The sequence below is a fragment of the Oryzias latipes genome, chromosome 6 (assembly GCF_002234675.1).
Source record: "Oryzias latipes chromosome 6, ASM223467v1".
In the NCBI taxonomy this organism is placed as follows: Eukaryota; Metazoa; Chordata; class Actinopteri; order Beloniformes; family Adrianichthyidae; genus Oryzias; species Oryzias latipes.
In genome coordinates this window covers 29,548,765-29,572,050 of record NC_019864.2, presented here as the reverse complement: position 1 = coordinate 29,572,050, position 23,286 = coordinate 29,548,765, and the positions used below count along the sequence as shown (strand labels likewise).

General features: G+C 40.3%; 1 protein-coding gene across 1 annotated transcript in view; it reads left to right on the top strand.

The window, feature by feature from the left end:
- Window positions 1-23,286, top strand: part of LOC101161726 (transmembrane and TPR repeat-containing protein 2-like) — a 107,956-nt gene that overhangs the window by 52,412 nt on the left and 32,258 nt on the right. The window contains exon 3 of the mRNA XM_023956084.1: window positions 21,353-22,190. Within this exon, the coding sequence (XP_023811852.1) occupies window positions 21,353-22,190 (838 nt within the window). The remainder of the gene's footprint in view (window positions 1-21,352; window positions 22,191-23,286) is intronic.

The following is a 23,286-nucleotide window of genomic DNA, read 5'->3' as shown; positions in this document are numbered from 1 at the left end:
CTCTCCTATCAGGAGTGAGCATGTTAGAAGGTGAACGCGGAATCTGTCAATCAAACACCTACATTTATTGAGGAATCTGTTTGGTCAGTTTATAACTTGAATAACTCCTGATGCAGCAAAACATCACGAATAAAAAAAAACATTAGGATTATCAAGAACATGTTAATAAAAGATATCAGATCCAGAATGGTTATTCTGACCAATAGAATGAGTAACAGCTGTTTCTTTTCTCTGGAGCCAGCAGGTACTTCCTGTTTGGAATGCCAGGGGGGAGGAGTCACTCAGACCAGTTCTCTTTTACAGTCGATGGTCTGAATGTCCTAGAAGTCTCTGAGAAACTAGCGAGCATCAATGCTTACCACATCTGCAAATGTAGAACAAAATGCATAATGTCAGAATAATTTTTCATTATAATAAATGTATTATGGCGTATTTTTTCCACAAAACATCTGCATTTTCATCATCAAAAAACAGTGGATTTAGTCTTCCTAAAATGTTTGGTGTTTTAGACCGTAAACTGGCATCCTAATTTACCATCAACCCTTAAACATCGACAACCGTAAAATAACACGGGCTCTCTGAACAACTGTGGGTGTTCGACCTTTTTACGTGATTAACGTTATTGAAATGCATTTTGGAGCAGAAAAAAAGCAGCTTTTTACTACTGTGTAGTAAAGTTTTAAAACAATTAACACAATTCCAACAGACTCTGTCGTCAAATTCAAAGATGTTCAAAAACCACTGGAGCTAAAGCTTTGGTGTCAGAGCGGCCACTAGCGTACCACATTTTTTGGCGATTCAAAACAATTATCAAAAAATTAGAGCAGTTTTAGCAAACAATGTTCTGTAGAGTTCAGTTTTCAAATAAAGTTAAATACTTGTTTTTATTTTCAACCAGAAAATGCTCCACTGGATGCAATAAACATGGCGTATTTATTTGCACATAACCATTTTTCTAAACCTAAAACGACCGACACTCGTTTCCAGCAGCATCAGCCTTCTATTTTTCTTTCTGCAGTCATTAGTCTGTATGTTTAGGGTTGAATCCGCCGGCACGTACGCCGTTGATAACTGCTGCCAGACCCAGCTTCAGTTTAAAGTCTTCTAATTGGTTCTTTCCAAGACGTGTTCGGTCTTGAAAAGGGGAGGAAAGAAGCTGTCATTAAATTGTTTATTCAAGCTGACCTTTACAGTGCTGAGATTCTCCAGTTGCTTTTTGCCTGATTAAAGCCTTTATGGCCATGTGCTGCCATGTATCCAGGCCATGAATTGATAGCGCTCAGGAGTTAGGGCGCTGGCAGCGATGAGAATGCGGTGAAACCACACGTTATGTGGAAAAAAGGGCCTCACAAGACTGTTGTTGTGCACCGGATTAGTTAATAGGCTCATTTCCAATACTAGATGAAGACAATTACAGCCCATAATTTCATTGAGGAAGGAATAGAATCTGATAGCTATTAGCATGTGACGTTGGACTGCGATTGTTTGGTTTAGCAATAAAAAAGGAACGTTGGAGACGGTGAACAGAAAGCCTAAAAGGAAAAACAGAGCGGTCGTAAAACTCCTTTATTCTGATTTGTTGTGCGGATGCTGTGCTAAGCTTTTTGTCTACGTTTTAGGATGTAATGTGTTTTTGTTTCTTTTGTTTCAATCATGTGGAGTTTAAAGCTTGAGCTCAAACCCAGATGGGACAAGACTTTTGAAATCTGACGCTCTGAAGTCGTTCACTGGAGGCAGACGATGCATCTTTGCGATGCGACGTCAATGCCTGACGTCTCGCAGCCTTTTCTAAGCACACAAAAGGTCTCCAAAACGTCCTGAGGGAACTCAAAGCATTCCTTCGCGGACGCCCTTGTTCTCCTCAAACATCTAACAGCACGAGTAGAAAAGGTTTTTCCAAATCTGGGACGAGACCCAGCTGGCTCCAGAGCATGTCAAACCTGCACACATCATCTTTTCACGCCTCCTGTTGTTTTTTTCCTTTCACTTGTCCTGTGAGGAATGAGTCTGGAGGGCGAGGACACTGACAGCCGACGTGGTCGGGGAGCTCAGGTGTTTGGGAGCTGGAAAGGTCTGACCTTGATGGAAGGAAGGAAGAGAGATTGATGGGAGGAAGAGTTCTCACATGAGCTCTTCATGATGTACACTAGGTGGGATTCCCAGCGTTTTCGCTGATGCTTAAAGAAACTAAGGCCACCTCACAGAATCTTACTTGTAGCTCCACAGATGCTCCTCTATGCTCTAATGACTCCTGTCAACATGTGATGGATTGAGCTTTTTGGGCTCAGCTGATGCCCCCTGCCACCAACTAGCTACCTCATACGTGAAGATACAGACCACTGCTTCTGCTGCAGATAAAAAAGAAAAAGGGCAGCACCTCAACCTATATCAATAAAAAAAAAACAATGTAGTCCAGTAGAATACCTCTTTTTTAACCCTTGTGCTATCCACAGCACTTTAACATTGGGAGTGGGGTCATCTAGACCCACTAGACAGTGCTCTGAACCTTTTTTCTTCAATGATTTGTGATCTTCACTGGTGTCCATGGATTACATGAAATCTTTCCACCTTTATCCACCTTTGTCATGGTAGAGAGAACACGTCAATGGAAGGGGGGGGGGGGTCATCTAAGATAGAACAAGGTATAAGGTGGTAGAATGTAAGTTACATAATAAATTCAAGGAGAAATATGACAAAGTGGCTACAAAAAGAGAAAGCAGATCTTCTGTGTTACAATTTAGTTTAGCTTTTATGATTACTGTTGTAAATATTTATATGCATTCTATGCCTTGATGATGATGATGATGACGATGATGATGATGATGATGATGATGATGGTATTCCTCCAAATAGGGGGTTCTTAGTCTTTCTTCTGAAAATTGCTGTGATGAGTTGTCATTCCACATTTGATCCAATGCAACTTAAAAAATCTCTCAAAAATAATTTTTTTTAAAAATTCTGCTCTGAAGATTAACAACTGCATTGATCAACTATTTTTAACCATTAATTTTGTAATAAAAATTAGATTGTTAGCCAATTTAATTCAATTTTATTTATATAGCCCAATATTACAACAATAGTCGTCTCAATGGGCTTCATACTGGTAAATGTATAACATGAAATCAGTCACAAAATTCAATGGGTAACTGCAAAGCTACACTGGACATCCCTGCCGTTAGCCCCTCCTTCTCTGTAAGGAAAAACTCCTAAAAAGAAATAAAAACAGAATCCAAAACAAAAGAAGAAACCTCAGTGGTGTCCACATGAAGGAGGGATCCTCCCCCAGGACGGACAGCCCATGTACCACAACTCTTAGAGAACGATTAGCTTATCCAACTGTACAACTACATGTTTAAATAGTCCAGCAGATGAATGGTGGGGGTTGGCTCAAAACCCCACCCCCGCATAAAATTACTCAAAAAAAAGCAACTGAAACCCCCCAATAAAAAAACAAAGGTTGAAAATACAAAAAAGCAGCCGTTACAGATACACTTTTTTCATTTGGTAAAAGTTTGGGGTTTATAGTTTTTTTACATTCTTGTATGAACTTCTCACCATAAAGGGTGGCAGTGGCTCATGCGGTCGAGCAGGTCATCCAATGTTTGACGGGTCGGTGGTTCAATCCCCCCAGTCAACCGTCGTTGTGTCCTTGGGCAAGACACCTCCCTGCCTCCAGTGGGGCTTCACTGGTGTGTGAATGTCCATGAACGTCCTGGTGATGGTCAGAGGGGCGGTAGCTGCAAACTGGCAGCCACGCCTCTGTCATTCAAGTAATGAGGAGTGAATGAATAATGGACATTGTGAACGTCTGGAAAAGCGCAGATAAATCAAATCCATTATTGTTATTATTTTATTAAATTCCAAAAAATGTTTGCCAATTTAAAGGATTTTTTTGGTAAATTTGGGAAGGTGTGCCTTCGGGGTTTAGTGATGTCTTTGCTTTGCGCCAAAACCAGGTGATGCAGGTGCCGGCGCGGTATTGAATTCAGGACAACGGTCCATCAGGCAGAAGTGGACCTGACGTTTCCAGCAGCAGCAGCAACAGCCAGTCATGTGGAAGACTTTCCCTTCAGACAGAAGATGCATCAAGAAAAGAGAAGCAGGACAATGAAGAGCTGCTCAGCTCAGGCTGGTTTAAAAGCTGTCTTCAAACAATCAAGTGAATTTTTTTAAATCCTCACTGCGTCTCTTATTTTCTAAAATGTGTTCGATTTCAGCTTAAACAAAACTATTAGCTAAATATTAAAATGTGCGATCAAAACAAGCCTAATTAGACAGCTGGCATCAATACAATTCTCCAAGTTGATTCTGCTGTTTTACAGTCAGGAAGCCACCATCATGGATCTGTCTCTCTAACTGAACGAGTCGCATCAGGTCTTCAAGCTGTTGCAAAGACAAAACATCTAGCACTTGTCATCTCTTCGGCTAGAATATAAGTGAAAAAGGTTTTTCTAAAAAAGTGTATAAAGGAAAAAGGGTTGGAGGGCGTGTCCTAACGGAGGGACAGCCAAGGGACAAAGCATCAATTTGAGATGGCTCCTATGGTGAACATCTCAGTAGTTTACATTTACAAAAAAATAAAAAATAAACCTGGTGGACGCTTAAAAACAAAGCTTTGGGGTCCGTGTGAAGGGATTTAGAATGGTTGCAGAATAACAGCTGATGTCATTTTCAGCTGAAAGACGGATTCATGTTTAGCAACTAAGACGTCCTAAAAACAATTTCAGGCTTTAAAGGAGGTGGTGGATAATCCAAATCAGAATCAGAATCAGAAATCCTTTATTGATCCCACACGTGGGACATTTGTTTGTCACCATAGCAACTGACAGCAGAGGTGAAAAAAAGACTAAGAATAATATAAAAAAACAAGAACAAAGAAAATGTAGCATAAATGCAAACAACAAGGTAGTATTATTTAAAAAGCTATTTACAGAAGAGTGCAGGTAAAAAGATGTGCAAAAGAAATGTGCAAAATAGAAAAAAACAAAATAAATAGATGATAAAAAATGTGCAAAGGTTATCTTTTGCATTGTGATTTGTTGTACAGGGTTATTGCATTGGGTATGAAGGATTTCTGGTACCGGGCAGTTTTGGAGCAGAACTGTCTGAGCCTCCTAGAGAAGGAGCTCCGCTGTTTGTCGGGAACAGGGTGGAGAGGTTGTCTGGGTTGTCCATGATTGAAAGGAGTCTGTTCAGTGACCTCCTCTCCATCACTGCTTCAAAGGTTTCCTGTTTGCAGCCAATGACAGAACCCGCCTTCCTGATCAGCTTGTTCAGTCTGTTGGCCTCACTGACCGCAATAATGTTTGAGTGACTCGTGTTTGGTTTCTTCTTGTTGTTGTTGTTTTTTTTTTTGTTTTTTTTTTTTTGGGGGGGGGGGTCATTTCCTAGTCTTGATGTCACCTTAGGCTTGAACTTCCCCACCCCCATCCCCTCCCCTCCCCTCTCAGATTGCGTGGTCAGATAGCATTTAAGGAAACTGATTCATGGGCAGCCAAGAAGCGTTCTTGCCACGTACTGAATTCCACGCACCCTTCGGCCCTCTGGGATCAAACAAAACCAGATTATTTTACAATTCAACCCCACCAAGTGTTGGTTTCTAGTTTTTTTTTTTTCATCTTCCCTTCAGAACTCTGAAATCGTTTTCGGTCTTGTTTAGCTGCACTTTCTGCTCCTTTGGTCAAATGTTTGTAATAAATGGGCTGGAGGCTTTTTACAGTTTCGCTCGCCCCACTGTCCCATACTGGAATGATTACAGCAGCAAAGCCACGGGACAATCCAGCAGTTGTAAACATAGATGCCGTCTGTGAGGGGGGAAAAATAAATCCTTAAAAAAGGGTCTAAAATAAATTCCAGTTGGATTGAGACTTGGGTTGATTAAAGGATCAAAGCTCAGTTCTGTGACTGACCTCAGGACAGCGCATCCATTCTAATAGATGAACAGACAGATGTGAAGTGGTTTATTTATTATTTAAATAGAGCTGGATAGAATCAGGTTCTCTGGATCTCAGTGTTTTGACACACTAAAGCGAACCTACAGGTTTCATTTTTCTGCTTCACATCTGGGAGTTCTTGTCCAAATCCCCGCTGATTGGAAATGTTGGTGTGTACAGCTTTAGAATGAATTCAAGCCTGCATGAAGGCACGGGGGGAGACGTACTGACAGATCACAAAACTGTCATTTATTTTATAAAGGTTTTATGTATTTATGAGGCTGGTTTGCTTTTTGAATAACATTCACAGCAAAGTCCCAGTTTCTACACAGCAAAAAGAGGTAGAAATAGGAAAAGAAGAAATCAAACGATCTATAATAATCTCTCCATGCAGCAATATAGTTTACTTAAGAAATTGAAAAACAACGTTTCTAAATCAAGAACTGACATAAGCATTCAAAGAGAGAAAAATAATCTAAAAGAGCCAACTTTTTAGATAAATTACTTCAAATTGAATTTTCTACAGTCCACTAAGAAGATTTTTGTTTACTAGTTCCAAGCAAATGGTTTGTATTTTTGATATTTATTTAACCTACTAATAGATCATTTTGGTTATTACTGTAATAAGTGGAAATGACTTATTTTAGAACAAAATGTGAACAAAATAAGAATATTTTATGTATATTGGGCAATCTTAATAAAACATCATCACATCTTAGACTGTATTCAAACTGGACACATTTGGTCCGCTTAACCCTCGTTCTATCTTAGATGACCCCCCACCCTCACATTGACGTGTTCCCCCTACCATGACAAAGGTGGATAAAGGTGGAAAGATTTCATGTAATCCATGGACACCAGTGAAGATCACAAATCATTGAAGAAAAAAGGTTCAGTGTACCGTCTAGTGGGTCTAGATCAGTGTTTTTCAACCTTTTTTGAGCCACGGCACACTTTAACCTTGACAAAAATCCCGCGGCACACCAGCATCCCAAAAAAAAAAAAAAAACAGAAACTCATAGTCTGTTTTGATCTACAGCCCCCCCTCCTCTGCCACAATTATCACAAATTGTGGCAGAAAAAGCAGGAAGTTGCAGATGTTTTTTCTAAAAGATGTAATAAAACTTAAGTTACATACAAACTGTATGTTCGTTGTGGTTTCAAGACATGTAACAAGGACGACTCATTGTACGCTGAGGCGCTATCCCTTTAAGCCAATGCATCATGGGATATGTAGTGTGAAAACTGCCAGAAAACGGCAAAAGACTCGCGTCTCTGAGCTTCATGGTTTTGTTCACTTGTTCCACGGTCTGATACCGGATTCTGTGGAAAGCTACACCGCTAAAGACGAACTTTAGCTGGTGTTTTTGTTGGAACTGAGTGAGTTATGAGCTAAATTGGAACAAGGAAGTGAATACTTTAACCACTTCTGATTGGTCAGACTGATGACATGTGATTAAGCCTTCAAGAATGATTGGTGGAGTCGTGGAGACAGTAAAAGCTGCTGGACTTTTCAGATAACAGTTATAGCTGCAGCTAAATCGCGTTACCGTCATTCTTATAAAAATGTCTTTAATAGAATCAAATAAACACAAAGAAAAAAGGATTTTATGATCTTTCATATTCCTAACTACTCAGTGTTTTATCAGGGCCTGTTTGGATGAACACAGAGCTGATTTCCTGGAGATGGGAAATGTTTTTAGATCAATTAATGAGGGCAATTTTCCACGGCACACCTGACCATCTCCCACGGCACACTAGTGTGCCGCGGCACACTGGTTGAAAAACACTGATCTAGATGACCCCACTCCCAATGTTAAAGTGCCTAGGATAACACAAGGGTTCAAGGGAACCAGAGTTCGTTCCCCTTGATAATCCAGATCAAGTTTTCGGTCTGGGACCAGGAACCGCTCTCTGACCCATCTTTTTGAGGGGGTCTCGGTTTGTTTCCAATCGGACTGACCTCCGGTTTGCTCTGAGTTTCCTCACTCTGAAAATGCTCGATTCCAGCCTCGGAGCGGAACAACTGGTAAACGGTAAATGGCGTGAACTTGCATAGCCAGTATAGACAGTATAGACAGTACCAAAGCGCTTCACAGTCACAGTCCCATTCACACAGTGATGGTGGCCCCCCGCTGCCGAACACCTTCCACCAGAGAATCAATTTTTTCTATTGTCAAGACAAGGGTTTGCAGCAAAAGGACTCATTTTAATACTAATTTTCTTATCCTAGTTATGAATGAGAACAAAATACTGTAAAGAACCTTGGAAAGTGTGTTGAGCCAAGAGAAGTGGCAAAAACTTCAAACCCAATAAAATAAAATATAAGTTTTAAATCTGTTACAGCTTACAGTGCGATGGAGTTTTTTGGAAGATGTTCTCTCTCCGCTTATCGCCTCTACTTTGCTAAACGTATTTTTTTCCAAAACGTATCATGTTTCTGGCAAACGTACAGCACATTGTTTTTCATTTTTCTGCAAGAAATGTTTAAAGTTTTGGCAACAACTGCAAGTCATCATCTCACACCACAAGTCATCTTTTTCCTGGATGTTCTGTGAGCTCCTGTCATGCTTGTTACTCGCCAGTATATACAGCTACAAATGTTATGGTGTCCCTGCAATGTGGTGGTCAACTGTAACATGACACACCAGAGAGTTATTTTCAAGACAAAAAAAAAAAAAAAAAGAAAGAGAGAAATAATGCCGTTTTCTACGACTGCGACTTTGACGTCCGTCTGCTTAGCTTTAGATCCCAGCTCTGCCTTGGGCTCTTTCCCTCCACCGCTTCAGATTACAGCCATTGAAACTCAGCAGTACAATGGCTTTAATCTCCCAAATGCACAGTAATGAGTGGTAATCCAGAGAAGTCTAGTTTGGACAAAACTCCACTCAAATGGTGCATTTTATTCCCATTCTCTGTTTATCTTTAGGGACCTGTAGAGGCCACGAGTCGCTCAAGGCCAAGAATCCATCCCCCAAGCTTGGAGCTTGAATTTACAGTAGTGGTCACTCGGTCTCGTTGGACTTCACAGTACAAATAAATATGGGAAATGAAAGACCAGAATCAGAAACTCTGGGTTTATTTTTACTAACCACTTCTGCGGTTTCCCTCAATAAATATCTTCTCTCCAACGTTAAGGGCTTGGAGTTGACTTTGGTTTTCCTTTGTCATTAAATTCTCTTTGTTTGGTCTGCTTGACCCGTTGGGTTTTCAAAATGTCACTGCAGTTTATCCCGAGAAGCAATGAAGATTGATTGAAAAGATGTTGCTTTTTTCTGACCTTTTAGCTGATAGAAGTCTATATATACTTTTATATTTTATCAAATGATGTTATTAGGTCATGAGAACCAACAGTCTTGTTTAAAAACTCAGTATTCCCGAGGCCCCGCTCATCAGCAAAGCGGCATTTAGAACAAAAAGCAATGGAGTGAGGCGGGTTTTCTCCACATTTTCTTTCAGTTCAAGCATCACCAACCACAGAGTTAGACAAAGTGGGTGATTTTCTGTTGATTATCTTGTTCTTCTTCTCCTTGATCTCCACTTAACCCCCCCCCATCACTTCTCCTTCACGGCTCAGTCGGACTCAGATTACGTTCTCCTTAAAGCAGTAAATCCATCTGAACAGAGACTGCCCCATGATGAGGTCTAAGGGACACTAATGAAACAAGAACCTTTTTAGACAGTCACTTTTGATGCCTAAACCGATATCTTCTGGGCCTAAGATTGAAAGATGGCTATTTTTTTAAATCAGTTTTCCTTATCAAAAATGATTTAGATTTAGGACTACATATATAACGCTAATTGTTTTACAAAAATAAATAATTGCGTCCTGGTTCAGTGTTTAGGACAAATAGAAAAGTTGCAGGTTGTTCTTCAGTCGTACATATATTCCCATTTTTTTATTTACACACTTAATGTTACACTTAAAGTCCTTTAAAGACCCTCTCAAATCAAGTGTTCCCAGTGGTCTTTTAATAATGAAAAACTTGTCGCTTTCTAGGACATAATTTCTGCAGAGCGGCAGTAGTTTAATAGAAATTTGCCTCCGAGTTGTGGGCAGGACTGTTGGTGCTGAGCAGCCCCGCCCCACTTCCCCTCCCTGTAGCTCAGAGCTCTCTGTTTAAGGGGAGCAGGGAGCTTGTGGTCCACTCAGCAGATTTTCTATGTGACCAATATGTTCTTTTCAAAACTGCTTTTTTTTGTCTGCTCCTGATTTGAATAAAGAAATACTTAAAGCAATCAAATTTGAGCTTAATTCTCTTTAAATATGTCCTCCATCCTCAGAAAAATGCCACAAATACATTTTAAAAACAACCCTAATCCAAAAAAAGAATCATTTTTCCAATGGAGTGGAGTCTTTAGGAAAAGAAATTTCACTTTTTGTTGTTGCAAAAAATGAATTCCATTCAGGTTGAGTGTTTCTGACAAATTAAAAAAAGTAGCAGGTTGTTACGAGGCCTCAATATTCAGACTTCTGAGTTTGAACTGGCAGTGCCCTTTTTAATAATAATAATAATGATTTAATAATGCATTTGTGCTGCGGCACTTTCATTTCCATTCAGGGAAAAATAAAATCAGGAATTGTGATTTAGCGCCGGTGGTGACCTTGCAGTGAGTCTGAAATATGTCTCGATATTATTATGTGATGCTTTTTGTTGTGGTCTCGTGTCTACTTTAGGGAGCAGCAGGTTTTATGTGTATTAGTTTGGTAGTGAATAAATGAGTTATTATTTGCCCACTCATTGCTGGCATCTTTCCATGACTTTCTGAGTTGGCTCCTCAACCATGGTTGTGCTCTGGACCCCTGCCAGCCCCCAGAGCCCACTCTGGAGGGCCTCAGATGGGATCCTGCGGGGTTAAAAGCTTCGATTACCAGCAGTTTTAGGGTCATCCGCAGTGGGCTCCAACTTCATGACCTTCAGCTTCACATGAACCCTCCATCCAACAGTGCCTCTCACGACTTTTGGTAAACCCTATTGTGAAGGTTGATGGTTGAACTCAGTCATAGTCATTTCTACGTAAAGACTGCATGACGCTTTTCAGCTCATCTTGATCCGATGACAGTTAAGATCTTTACTGAAATCAAGAATTAAAAGACATCAGATACGATTGTTTCATGTCTGGCTGGCAACAAAAAGCACAAAACCAAGAAAAATTTAGGACGATGACTTTCAACATCTTGCAATATTCTTTCATTTGACAATATCTGGTCATTTTAATGACTGAATATTGGCGTTTGAAGCCATTTTTTTAGCTCGCTGGTCTGCACGGTCCAGAAAAATAAATAGACCACATCCATTAGAAATCAGCCTAATGGCTGTTGGAACAAAACTTCAGACTCACAAAAGAAAGCCATAAGGGCAATAAACTGGTCCACGGCAGATTCTCCAACAGATCCATTCTTCCACAGATTCAGCCTCCTTAAGTTACCGGAAATCAATACATATAACGCATGTGCGATGTACAGTGTTGTTAACAAATTAAACAGTCGTTTGTGTGACCACTTCTCTCAGCCTCTCATCACCATGACACCAGGGGAAAGCATATGCTAAAAGGAAAAAAACAGAAAGTTACAATTTACTAGCTTCTCTGACTTTTCTACAGGTCCACAAATTTGGAATATTTTAGAAAATGACGTCAAACAGTCTGCTACAACATACATGTTCAAAAGGAAACTGAAATTTGTCAACATACTGTACATAATGTTGCTGTGGCCGAAACCACTTATTAATGTGTTTGTGATTTCTCTCTGTTTGTGACACTTATATGGTCACGCACCTCAGTTTATGTTATTCAAACTTATTGGCTTATTGTCCAACACTTTCCACTAATATTACCATTAAATTCTCAGATTATTCTTTTATTTATTAAACTATTATAATACTTTTCTTTCCACCACTCATCTTTGATACTTTTACGCTAGACTAAAATGCTGGACCGCTAATAATAACATCTCCTTCGGGGGTGTCCATTTTTTCCACGTTCTGTATTGTGAGGGGATTTGTTATTTGTGACACATTGTGGAAAACTAAACTAAACTAAACTAAACTAAACTAAACTAAACATGCCCAGAAAGGCCTGTGTTGTCCGGATGGCCTATCCAGATAAGGCACACAAAAAAATATGGCACCATAACAGTGATCGTGGAATCAGCTGAAAACGTGTCTATTTTTATTGGAATCATTGTTAGAGTTTTTTCCACTAGAATGGATGAAGGTTTCAGATCAGAACTGCAGTGAATGTTTGCTGCTAAAGCTAATCTGCAGTTGTTGTTTTTCTGACTACAGTTGGGATGGGGGGAAAAATACAGAAAAAAAAGTATTGATAAGCAAGAAATTATTGATCCTTTGTGTGGAAAACAAGTGTTGGGAAAATGGCACCAAATATTAATGTGTTATGCATGAGATTCCACTGCCTCCATCTGTGACTGTAAGGCATCATTATTACAACTAATAAAGACAAAGTGAGAAAGTTAGCAGTCAAATCAAGATATTAGTAGATATTATGGCGAATTGATCAAAATATATATTTTCTAAACACCCACTTCAATGTAAATTGTGTTTTTAACATGATTCTGTTGCATTTTTCCTGATGGAGGACGTACACTAAAGTAAGAAAGTTGGTCTTAAAATTGTATTTCTGAGTATTTCTTTTTTTCTAATCTTGAATCGGGAGCAGATAAATAAATGCCTTTTGAAAAAGATGATATTTGTGACAAAGAACATACGCCGTTTTTTTTTTTTTTTTACCTCTTAAGGCCTGTTCACACCGGGACGAATTTCGCCGGCGATTTTCGCCGACGTTTAACGCCTCGTGACTAAACAAAGGGCACCAATGAGAGTGTGCACACCGAGGCGAAAAAACGCCACGCGCCAAAGCGTCGAAAAAAAAAAACGCCTCGGGTTCGTTTTTTTTTTTCGACGCGTCGCGTCGAAATCTATTCGACCAATGAGAATGGCGCTTTTGCACACGTGCCTGGAGCTTCTGAAGTTACAGTAAAACACAACTTGGGGACGCTCAAACACAAAACTGCCTTTCTGAGCACACATACCAGCGAAGAAGATAGACGCCAAGTAGCGTCGACACTGCCGCGAAGCAATAATGACGGACATTCTTAAATATCCCCTTACCAAGCACCAGTTGGAGCTACTGATGCTTGAAATATTCATGTTTTCTTTGTATGATTCTGACAAGCGCGTAAATACTTGCTCTCTTCTTCTGAGCGAAAAGCGACTTTAAGAAGCGTAAAGTTGCGCAGCGCCACCTTGTGTACAGGAGTATTTCTGTTTACATTAAGCGCCATCTAATGTCAGGGAATGAAATTGCATGTTCGCTCGGCTCACCGTCAGCGAAAATCGCCTGGGTGTGAACACAAAAGACGTGGCGAAAAACGCTGGCGAATAACGCCTGGCGAATATTCGTCCCGGTGTGTACGGGCCTTTATGCTGCACAAATACAGTTGGAGAGCTTGGGGTCTTTCTGTCTTTCGCTGCCTATCAGGCTCTCACACTGTGATCATTAACATGGATCTCCTCAAGTCATCTGAAGTGAACTCAGCTGAAAATGTGTGAAAATAGCTCAAAATGAGCATACGGTGAATGCAGCAGCCTGGCTCAGTATATATGCAGGCATGTATTGTACAACACATTGTCAGGATGTGAGAAATTAGTGTCTTATCTTGTTTTGAGTCCCAGTAATCAGGTTTTACACCCAAAGGTTCTGCGCTTTCTTGGATTATCACAACCGCTGTAGCTGATAAGAGGAGATAAATGGTGGCTGTGTGGTTCAAGGCAGATTAGCTGTTCCAGCAGTTGAGCAGGAAGGACACAAACAGAGTTTCTATCCATCCATCAAACCCACAGAGAGATTTATGGAGGCTTTCACAGGAATCCAGAGCGCCTACCAGATATCTGCTTCATATGTGTGTGTCTGTGTGTGTGTGTGTCACTGTCTGAAGGTTGTGAAGGCGGTGTGATTGGTGTTGTGAACTCATTTTCACTTCCATTACAAGTCTATGAACGTGGACAGGATTTTGATGGATGTCAGCTGCAGAAAATGGATCTTTAGCAACAAAAGGAGGGTCATTCAGGAGGCTGGCTCAGGAATTCCTCTCAAGTGTGACGACTGAAATGATGAACTTCAGATTTGATGGACTTCCGATATATGAGTTGGTTTAAAAAAATAAATGCATATATTTAAAGCATTAGGCTATTATATTTTTGTAATTATCCCCATTTTAGCCTAACATCTCAATCTGCAGCTGACATTTACAGAAAAAGAGAAGAAAAAAGCCTTTTAGCCTGAATTTCCTTTCACTCAAATTAGTTCAATCATTGTCCAGGGGAATAAAAGGTAGACAGAGGCACAAACAGGGCTCCCTTAATTGGGCGGTTTTGCATTTCATCTCCAAGGATATTTGATGCGGCTGATTTATAAAAGCCTAAATTGTTGCAGCTCTGAGCTGATTGCGACTGAAGCACAAAAGAGAAGAAAAGCCCCGCCCACAAGCCTCCTGTGGGGCTGAGCTAAACCACTTATTTCAGACTAAACTGGATTATTGACAAAAAATACAAAGCTGGAAGGCCTGGGTTTTCCTTCCTGAGAGGACCGCTGCTCCTGCGGAGTTATCGGCCGACTAATTGAACTGCTGCTTTTGAATCTGTTTAACCAGAAACAGGATGGGGAAGGAACATTTCTGTTGATTCTGAAGATACCAGAAGATCTAATAGACAAGATATGGTTTATGTTATTTTGTAATTTCTCTCCCAGTACAACTTTGTATTTATATATATGATTTTCTTCATTATTTCTTGAAATTCCTAAGATTGACCACTTTAACGAGATTGAGATCCTAAATCCGTGCTAAGAAGTCCCCTGCAAAAAGAGGTAGCCTTAAAATAGGAAAAGAGCACTAATGTTATGAAGAAAATCATAAGAAAGTAGCCACATGATCTGTCCATGAATCAATATTTTTTACTCAACAAGGAAATCTAGAAATAGGGAGTTCCATAGGAATTCAAAAAGGAAAAATAACCAAAAAAAGAAGCCAACCGTTTGATGGAATCACTTCAAAGTGAAAGTTCTCCAGCTCAATAATATGTTTTTTTTTTTTCTAGTTCTAAACAAATGGTTTGTATTTTTGAGCTTATGAACCTAATTGCTGTTCATTTTGATTATAGTGACGAAAAAACTATTGTAATCAGTGAAAATGACTCATTTTAGAACAAAATAAGAACAAAAAAAAGATTTCAGTACAAGTTGGTCCACCTTAATAAATCCACATAAAATCTAAAACGAGCTCTTATTCTTAACACGTCTGTTTTCAAAATAATGACAATAAATGTCAGTCTAACCTTTAACACATTTATTGAACTTTAAAATAACAACCTCATTATTGAACCAAAAGCTAAACTGCAATTTAAATTGGTGCTGTCGTGTGATTCATTTTTTTGTGCGATGAATTAATCATAACCTTTAATTTTTTGATCAAATTAATTTATTTTTAATCAAACCTAATTACTGCTGTCAAAAGTCTAATTTTAAGGTAGTTTTGTTTAAATTTGTGACACTGTGTTGCAGTAAAAGATCAAATTAGAACAAAAAAAAAGTGGCTTCACAGAGGCGGATCTTTTTCAATCGCTTACAGCTTCAGAAAAAAAACACATAAATAAAAACACTAGAACAAAACTACAGGTCCACTGTTCTCTAATTCATCACATATAGTATTGAGCCTTATACAAAAATTATTGACCACAAACTTCTTATTAATACCATAATATACAGTACAGACCATCAAAAAAATACATTTAAATACATTATTTTGGTTAAAAAAAAAATGTCCAAACGCAATGCATTGTGGTCTATATTCACCAATCTAGTGAGCATTGATGAACGCTGGTTTTTCGCAGAGGTTTTTTTAGGGCATTGGATTTTTGGAATTTAGATCCGTACAGCACTACAAAATGGCGAACGCACTACAAAGTGCACTATGTAGTGATTAGGGAAGTAATTGGGACACAGCCGTGTTTTCAGCAGAGTTTAAATAAAACATTTATGCAAGTAAACAGTTGGACATTTGTTTAATATATTTATTAAACAAATTAAGTTTATTTAAGTATTGAATCAAGTTTTCCGTTGCCAAGATTTTGGAGCAAACTCGAAAACTGGAGCAGACTCATTTTAATAATCATTTCATTATTCATATAATCATTATTTCCAGATCCTTTGCTCTTAATGAAACAAAAAAATCTGCACCGTGCTATTTTGAGAAACGCATAGAAAGGTGTAAGACCATTTGAAACAACTTCAAACCTGCTAAAACATCTCCATGTCTACAAACAAGGTTTGAAATCTTTGCGAGCATCAAATAGTTTGCAGTGTTCGGATTTTACTCGGTGAATGTTTTAGGGGGAAATGTTCCTGTGCAGCACAGGAATGTAAATGAGCCTCCTTCCACCGCACTGACATGTGGATGTAGTTAAGGTGAAGGTGTGTGCGGAGTCTGGGAAGACTCAAGATGACATATCTGTTTGTCACGGTGCCAGTTCGGAGTGAGGACGTTTGGGAGGATTTCCAGAATATCTCCGGTAGCAGCACTTCTGCTTCCCAGAGGTGTGTGCGCACATAAGTGAAAGGCGTGTGCCAAGCCGGTGCCCTTTCCAGGCCACTTTCATTAAAGCAGGAGCAAAAATCCATTTGCATATTTAAAGGATAAACAACGGATGAATTTATCGTGTTCCCTGGTTAGGAGTTTGGCTCAGAGCCACCATCTGTCCTCTCCTAAAACAGCAGAAACTGTCTGCTACCTTGTGAGCGTGGGCTTAGAGGAGACGCTTTTTCTTTAAAGTCCGTTGAGGATTCTTGTAAATCTGAGCTGCATATTTCTGAGGTGTATTAGTGCTGCTCCATCAGCCTCTCCAGGGCAGAATAAAGCCGGTGGGCCTGACAGAACCTGGCTCATCTCTGTGTTTGAGCTGCTGCCGCTCACCTGCTTTGATTGAAAAGCGGCTGCAAGGCTTCTTTGATTTAGGGAATGCGTTCAAACTCCAAACAGAAACCTGGTGAAACTGAAAGAAGGTGATCCTCCCTTTCATGTGGGGCAGCAGAGACGGAGCACTCTATGCCTGTCAAGCCCAAATCTTCAGTCTGACCCACTTCAGCAGACATGACATGTTTTAGTTTGGAGGGACATGGAAGCAATTTAATAATTCAACGCCAAAATGTTTCCAGTATCAAAACAGACTCTTGTAGGTCAAACATGAAGGCTTTTGTAGCTCTTCAATATGTGCAGCAACCAAGCCAGGAAAAGATGAAGACGCTCAATTTGTAAAACATTTGTAAACCTCATTTTTGTCCTTGAACAAACCTCGCATGTCAAATCAGTCTGCTGATGAATGCTTTACATCAGACGGGATTTGGGGACCCTTGTGTTAAAGCCTTAATCACAACTACCCCTAGGGGTGGACAGGGGATAACTCCAGGTCGCTAAAACCTGTACGGGCCACGCAAGTGGCACTTAACCCTTGTGCTATCTTAGATGACCCCACCCTTACATTGACCTGTTCTCCCTACCATGACAAAGGTGGATAAAGGTGGAAAGATTTCATGTAATCCATGGACACCAGTGAAGATCACAAATCATTGAAGAAAAAAGGCTCAGAGCACTGTCTAGTGGGTCTAGATGACCCAACTCCCACTGTTAAAGTGCCTAGGATAGCACAAGGATTACGCAACATGCAAGAGTAAGTACGGTGAAGCCATACTGTTAGAAATGAGGAAATTAGAGTGTAGTTTGTTTAGGGACATCCATGTGTGGACAGTTAGGTATCAATTGCAATGAAATGTAAGGATGCCGTACGACAGCACCACCCATACATCATAAGTGTGTGTAACCTTAATTAGCCTCATGAATACTTCACGATACACTTACCTGTCCGGACAGAACTCGGGTCTGGACTCAGATAATGGCAATCAGTGTGGCACAGGAGATGACCAAAAACACTGGCACAGGACAAAGAGAGACTCAGACTACTTAAGACATGAGGGAGGGGATCACAGTCAGGGAGGATTAGACAGACAGTCACACCTGTAGGGGACAGACAAGGGCAGGAAGTAACGATCCCTGAAACAAGAGGAGAGTTTGTGTTAAAAAAATAAAACAGGAAGTGCTAAACGAGTCAACACAGGTGACAAATATTAACCAAAAATGCACAACTCAGGACATAACATAAGACTCACGAGACATGGCATTACCACACACACACAACAATGGTATGTTCCATTTTCATGACGTCCCTCGAAGTGGCCGTAAGAGCCTCACGTAAACTGTAGGACACACCTGCGCTCCTCTTTCCTCTATGACCCTCCCACGGGCCGGACCACCCAAAAACCTGCAGCACTCGTGGCAGTCAACCCCCTGTCTGGACATTTGACACGTGGTCACAGTTTTTACCCTCAGATTTACACAGACTGAAGCCAAAGAGCACAGAAACTCTTGTTATCATAGGAATAAAATGAACGGACATCTTTCAGACCACGTTCATTTTCTCCAAACGGTCACTTTGTTTGGCAGAGAAAGAAGACTTTGATGCAGACCAAACAAATCTAAGAGTGTAGAATTAAGAAAAGAAAAAACAAGCAGAGATGAAAAATGTTGTTCATCATATATGTCTTTAAAAAATAAAGATTTTGTGAACTGGTATGTTATTTAAATCAAATGTGATTTAAATGTGTTTGATTTGACTTCCTCATTAAGGAAAGTAGCTATTGCGCATCTGAAAAGGTGTTAGAAGGTCTATCATTTGTGCAAAGTGGTTATATGCATATAATTGCAAAAATCTGGGAGGGGTTGGTTAAACATCTGGCATGGTGGGCTTTAGATGGAATGTCCACCTCAAAGAAAGCCTCCAATGTCACCGGAAAAACAGAAATCTCATTAAAAAAGGTCTGGAAAGTTGTTAAGTATAGCAAGAGTTGCCAAATTGATTATAATGGTTAATGTTGATATAAATCTGACTAAAGTACTTCTTGCTCCAACTCAAACTGAATTAGAAACACGACTCCAGACTGAAAAATTGGCCTTTTGTTGCCAGAAGATTGAAGATCTTCATCTGTGCCATACTCAGCCACATCTTCATCAAATACACGTCACTGCTGGGCCTTTTGACAGAGATGACCTTTTTCCTCCTTCATGCTTGGGATATTTTCCAAAGCCGCTGTAAATAATTTATGCAAATATCAATCTCCAGATTCTTTTCACTTCTGTTTGGTGTTTTTTATTGCCTGCAGAAGCATGACAAAATGAAAAAAAAAAGGATAATCCTCGGGGTAAACAGGAGTAGTACTAGAGCAAGCCAGCTGGGCCGCATGTTGTACAGATATTGTTGTTTCCAGACCAGCTTTTTTTTTTTAATCTGGTCGGTTTATAGATTTTTCTTTGCTGATGATGTTTTCTTCTGCATTTTTGAGATGACATTCTTTCCGGCAGGAATGACAGCAGTCATTAACGCTCAGCATCAGTCTTCAGGGGGGGGGGGTGGGGTGTTCTCTGCAAAAACAATCGGTAAATGACTGCAGTTATCAGAGGCAATTGATCGACTGAGCCCCCACAGTGGGAGTGCAGTGAAGTTAATGATCACAGATGAGACAGTGTTACACTCTTTGGCATGTGTTGCTCAGAAAAGACCACACCCTCAGGGAGAAACCTAATGCATCATTAAAATGCATGACCACATTTTTCAAAGTTATTAAAAGAACAAACTGAATCCATCCCACTAATTATGTAGCCCTGTGACGGCCTGGAGATTCAGATTCAGGCATCTTACATTATAAAACAAGCCATTTCTCTTATTCGTTAATAATATATTCATTTTTGATACATTTTTAGCCTCATTTTTAGCGAACTGTTTTTCTAGAGTTTGTTCTCCAACATGAACATTAAGAAAGATTCAGAGCAGGCTTCTAGGGCAGGGGTCACCAACCAGTGTACAGCGGTCCGGATCTGGACCCAGAAGCTGGGTCATGGGGACCCAAAACCCGAATCCGAACTTGATGCAAAACTAACATAATAGGCGCCTCTATTTTAAATCGAACAGCTCAACCAATACAGAAGTTCTTTTTTTCGGAGCTGATTTGCACATTTGGCACACCTGCTGGGATCAGTTTGCCGTCCCTCCAACCCTCTCTGTCAAAAATTCTACTGAATTCATTTGAGGTGAGAGTTACAGTAGGTATTAATTACATGCAGACTAAAAAATATATTACACTAAACATTTAGACATCATTAACTTCAAGAATTTTTTTCCAACTGGACCTCTTTGAGTTGAAGTTGAAGACCCCAGGACCCTTTTTCAAGGACCTGCTAGAGTACAGTGAAAATATTCCACCGTTTTATTTTCCCACAGGTTGTTTCATATCAGCTCCCTTGAATGATGGATGGAGTTCATATTGCTGTTGGTTTGGATTTGCTTACAGAGACCATGAGGTTTGGATGAAAGATTAAGTCCTCTGTGATAAATCCACTGCCATTCTGATTTATAATTAAAAAAAAATGTAGGGGATCTTTTTGGGAATTAGATTTCATAAAATCCCGCAGCAGTACTGGACTCCAAGGACCAGATTGTTTTTGCAATTCTTCTGCGCCTGTGAGTGAAAATTTGACCCCGGCCACAAACTCCAAAACTCCCCAAAATGTGCATGCACCTAAAGGAATTTCAGGCATAGTGAGCGACCCTCCTCCAAAAAAAAATCAATTAAAATGACATCCCAGGGAGAGAAACAGTCCTAAAAAATGAAACAGACGGTACAACAATAGAAGAATCGAGGTGGGACCTAGAAAGGTTTTACCTCCGGCTCTCGCAAAATCAGGACAAGCTACTTGGGAGAAAATGTTGGAAATAGAAATTGTAAATTTTTATCAGTGTTAGTTTGGCGAGCTTGCAAAAAGTTGCGTGTCCTTATTGCTTGCACATATTTTACCAGTATATTGTAGAAATAATAATAATAATAATAATTGACAACATAGACATATTAGGAATGTGGGCGTGGTTAGCAAACACACGTTGCCAAGGAAATCCAACAATTTACATTTGCAGGTTCTTCTAAAAACGACAGACCTGTTATTCAACGCTGGGGGACCAAAAACTAAATTGGTTGCTATGGAGATGAGACCAATTAAAAAGCTGCCATTTTGAGAAAAAAAAAAAAAAAGAGTATTTTTTAATGAACTTTCTGCAGGGTGGCAGGGGCAGCGAAGGTGGAGGGTAGCGACTGGGGGCCATATAACGCCTCTCACAGCTGAAAGTTTTGGATGTACCATTTCTCATCAGTTATTTTCAAATGATGAAGTGCATGTTAGATCTTTATCAATGTGGGTCAAAGTAAATGGAGTTTGATTTCTAGTGTTTTCTTGTGTTTTTCAGAGGAAGAACCTCCACCTGCTGCTCAGCGTGTTCCTGCTGGCAGCTTGGGGCGTCGTCTTGTTGGCCGCCCGCTTCTACTGGATGGGCAACAAACCCCCGAACTTCTCCAACTCCGACAACCCAGCAGCCGACTCGCCTTCGCTCCTCACCAGGACCCTGACCTTTTTCCACCTGCCTGCCATTAACTTCTGGCTCCTCCTCTGCCCCAACACTCTCAGCTTCGACTGGTCGATGGACGCCTTGCCTCTGATCAGGAGCCTCGCCGACTGGAGGAACTTTCAAACCCTCGTTTTTTACGCTGCTCTGCTGTTGCTCGCCTGGTTTGGTCTGTGGAAACAGCAGAGGGTCCAGAGTAGAGACACCAACGGGAAAGCGCATCATTATATAAACGGACGAAACGGGAACAGTAATGGATACAGTCATCATTGCAACAGCGCGAGTGGCTCTCATGCTGAAGAGCACTTCAACAACACACAAAACGGCACCAAAAAGCACAACGAGAGCAGGACTTCTCTGCCCACCACTGAAAACGTGGTGGTGTTCTCTCTGGGCCTCCTGGCCATCCCTTTCCTGCCCGCTACCAACTTGTTTTTCTATGTGGGATTTGTGATCGCGGAGAGAGTCCTGTACATACCCAGCATGGGCTTCTGCCTGCTGGTTGCAGCGGGGTTGAGGTCCGTGCACATCCGGCTGCGCCACCGGTTCTGCAGGAGACTGCTGGTATGCTGCAGTGCAGCACTGATACTGCTGTTTGGTATCAAAACTGTTCTGAGGAACCGCGACTGGCAGAACGAGGAGATGCTCTACAAGTCAGGGATTTATGTCAACCCTGCTAAAGGTAAGGCTTAGATTGCACACAGACTTTTTTTTAACTAAGTAGATTCACAAAAAACACTTAAAATAAACTTTTTTTTTTTTCAAACAACACCTGATTCACAATGATTTGAATAAAACCCAGAAATACAAAATTGCTAGTATATATATCCAAAAAAAGAAATGCCACAAGAACATTTTCATTTAAGTGGGTCTTTAAATGCCACAGAATTCTTTCTAAGGTGCAAAATTAAATGATAAAAATGAGTTTAAAGTGCAGGGAAAGGATACTTTGTATTTTCAATTTATTTACATTAATTGTCACTAAGTGCGTCTTACATTTTTAGTTGATCAGATATGAGCTTAAGCTTTTAAATTGTGCATCTCTGATCCAAAAACATTAATGGATGAGGCGTCGTATTACGCATCAACCTTATCTGCAGGAAATTAAAAATCATTCCAACCTATATTAAAAGAAAAAACAAATTATGAGAGTCCTGATGAGCCCTTTTATTATTATTTTTTTTAATCCAACATCCGGTCTGATTAACGACACCAACCGCTGGTTAGTTGCCCCCCCCCCCCCCCCCCCCCCCCCCATCTCCCAGATTCAGGCTTTAAATCTTAATTTAATTATTCCAAACAAAAAATTCCCATGAAAAGGTCATCCCACACAGCCTTCTGTCCAGTTCACCACGCTGTTTGTCGGGGAGCGAACCAGGGAAGCAGAGGGACCCGTGGAGCTAATTTCCCTTTCAGATTGTGCGGCAGAACCGAGGCGTGGCAGCTGTTTGTTTTGGCAGCAGTGGCGTTCCGCCTGCTATTCTAACGATATTAGAATGAAAATTAGCCCAACAGATTTTTAGCAAAGCAAAAATAATCTTAATTCTGCTAGAAACGCTCTCATAATGTGCTGCAAAAAGCTTTCATGACTCAATTTTCAAAGTCTCATTACGTCTGTATTTGATGGCAGCTTTTAGCCATAAAGCTCAATTACAATTCATTTTTCTGTTGTTTTTTTATGTAAAATGCTTTTTTAAAAACCTTATGCATGTTCTTCTGTATTCCAAAGCTCCTTTCAGCCTTTCATCACCTGTCATTTAGCATCACCTGTCTTCAAT